This window comes from Aspergillus ruber, assembly GCF_000600275.1.
Source record: "Aspergillus ruber CBS 135680 unplaced genomic scaffold scaffold00026, whole genome shotgun sequence".
NCBI classification, from domain to species: Eukaryota; Fungi; Ascomycota; class Eurotiomycetes; order Eurotiales; family Aspergillaceae; genus Aspergillus; species Aspergillus ruber.
The window spans coordinates 245,911-248,019 of record NW_024467322.1 but is presented as its reverse complement, the minus strand read 5'-3'; the positions used below and the strand labels follow the sequence as shown (position 1 = coordinate 248,019).

The 2,109-nt window shown below is 41.6% G+C and overlaps 1 protein-coding gene across 1 annotated transcript; it reads left to right on the top strand.

Moving 5' to 3' along the window:
- Positions 1-1,466: 1,466 nt before the first annotated feature.
- Positions 1,467-2,109, top strand: EURHEDRAFT_415336 (uncharacterized protein). Its single transcript, XM_040782664.1, has one exon. The coding sequence runs from the start codon at positions 1,490-1,492 to the stop codon at positions 1,823-1,825; it is 336 nt and encodes a 111-aa protein (XP_040636258.1). The 5' UTR covers positions 1,467-1,489; the 3' UTR covers positions 1,826-2,109.

Genomic DNA, 2,109 nt, shown 5'->3' with positions numbered 1-2,109 from the left:
TTTTTTTTTTTTTTTTTTTTTTTTTTTTTTTTTTTTTTTTTTTTTTTTCTGCAGTATCATTATCATTATCATGTTTGTACAACACAAACAATGGTCTCTTCATGTCTGTATGGAATCATAGTTTCAAGAGTATTCATACATGTACAAGTATATCTGCATATGTCAGTTATTTTCCCCCTGACTTCCACTCTGGGACTGCTGCATGATCAGTTGACAGTCAATGAATGGCAGTGTATCGAATGTATCTCTGATCTCTGCACTTAACAGGATGTTAAAGTTCCAAAACATTTGTGGTAAAGAGGCCGCTGCGCACATCACCCGTCCGGGCCTCTTTTGGTACTCCACCCCGGTCCTCTGGCAGGCAACTTGAATCGCAAATCCCCACATTGAGACTGCCTCTCAGTGGCACAGATCGTACGATAACACCATTTGCCCCACTAGTTAATCCACAGTGGATTGCGTGACTGGGCTTGAGTGGTCCAAACCCCATTCTCTACTCATACCCAAAACAGTCAAAACCCCTCGTTTTCTCTTCGCTTCCCCCCAAGTTCTCTTGAGATGAAAAAAAGCGTCCAATAGAATCGTCTTACCCACAATACCCTCAATTGAGACCCACCCATCCGAAAAATAGTACGACCCAACATCCATCCATACAGACCGTCCATCCATACCGTATGACCTGAAGATTCACCTTATATACCTGGTAGGCTCCATTCTAAGTACAAATTTGTACTCTAGAAGCCCAGTACCTACCTATTTTTCCTATTTTTCCCTCTTTTCCCTCTCTTTTTTCTCTCTCTTTTTACTTTCTTTTTTATCCTCAATTCTTATAACCATCTATCTCTTTTTGATACCCTCTCTTGTTGCTTTGTTTTGTCCTCTTTGTTTGTGCACTCATACCATACATACAATTGCAACAACAACTCATCTCTGATCCTACGGAGTACCAAGATTCGATTTCTTTCTTTTCTTCTCCTTGTCCCACATTTGCAACAGACAAATCCTCTTGTTACAAGTTGCTTGACACTCTCCCATCCTCTGCAGCACACTGTTTCTAGCGTGGCTCCTGTCAGAGTACGACTTGGACATCAGACAGACACAAACAAGGGAAAATCCTGCAAGTGGAGAGTCTACGAGGCAAAGGAAAAAGGGAAAAAAAAGAAAAGAAAAAAAAAAGAGGAAACAAAGGGATTTGATTGCTCGACAAGATCTTTTCAACGTTCCTTTGTTGCCAACCTTGGGAGGTACACTATACATACCTTACTTATATCTACCATCCTCGACCACGTCAACCTCCGTTTCACGAGCTTGGTTTTTCTGCCTATTCATCTTGCCTATAAATTTACACACCATACGGTTGTCTTTTTCCATCTTGGAAGCACACTTTACCACTTTATTTTCTGTCTCGTGAATTGCATGACTCGTCTCTGAATCCGGATCGCTCCTCTCTATATTTCTATTCATAATTTTTTTTTTCTCGACCACTACAATGGCCACCGAATGGTCTCTAGATTTTTGTCTGGTCTGTGATCGACAGACTCTCGGAGGCCCTTATTGCTCTCAAACTTGCAGACTAGCAGAACTGGATCTCGTTCCATCCGAACAATTACATCCTCCATCCAAAATAACCACAACCACAATCAAGTCCTCCCGTTCGCATTCGTCACGATCCTTGTCACCTTCTTCATCACAAACATCCCTCTCATCGCTACGAAGTAATGCCTCATTGAACTCCGCCCTGTCGAACCAATTCCAGAGCGAATTACGGGATTATGCCAGTTGTTTCGACCAGGTCCGCGATTTGAAGCGACGGATGACCTCATGATGCAATTCCATGCTACGCCTTATTCATCTTGTCCAAAGGGCAAACTCGATTCATTTCTATCCCTGTTTTTTCTACCACCATCTTCGGCAGACTGAAATAGCGTTGTTTTATTACCTTTTACTAAAATTCCCTGTGATCATAATGGAGTCCCCGCTCTCATTTTTCTTTTTTGCTTTCCCCAGGGCTCACACGTGTGAATGTTTGGGCATAAAGATACCTGTATTATGGAGTTTGTTGTCTATTAATAGCTAATGCATTGATGCTGACACGAGAAAAAAAAAAAA

Bases quoted from the DNA above. Each gene is read 5' to 3' on its own strand.
- EURHEDRAFT_415336 (XM_040782664.1), top strand. From the start codon at position 1,490: ATGGCCACCGAATGGTCTCTAGATTTTTGTCTGGTCTGTGATCGACAG.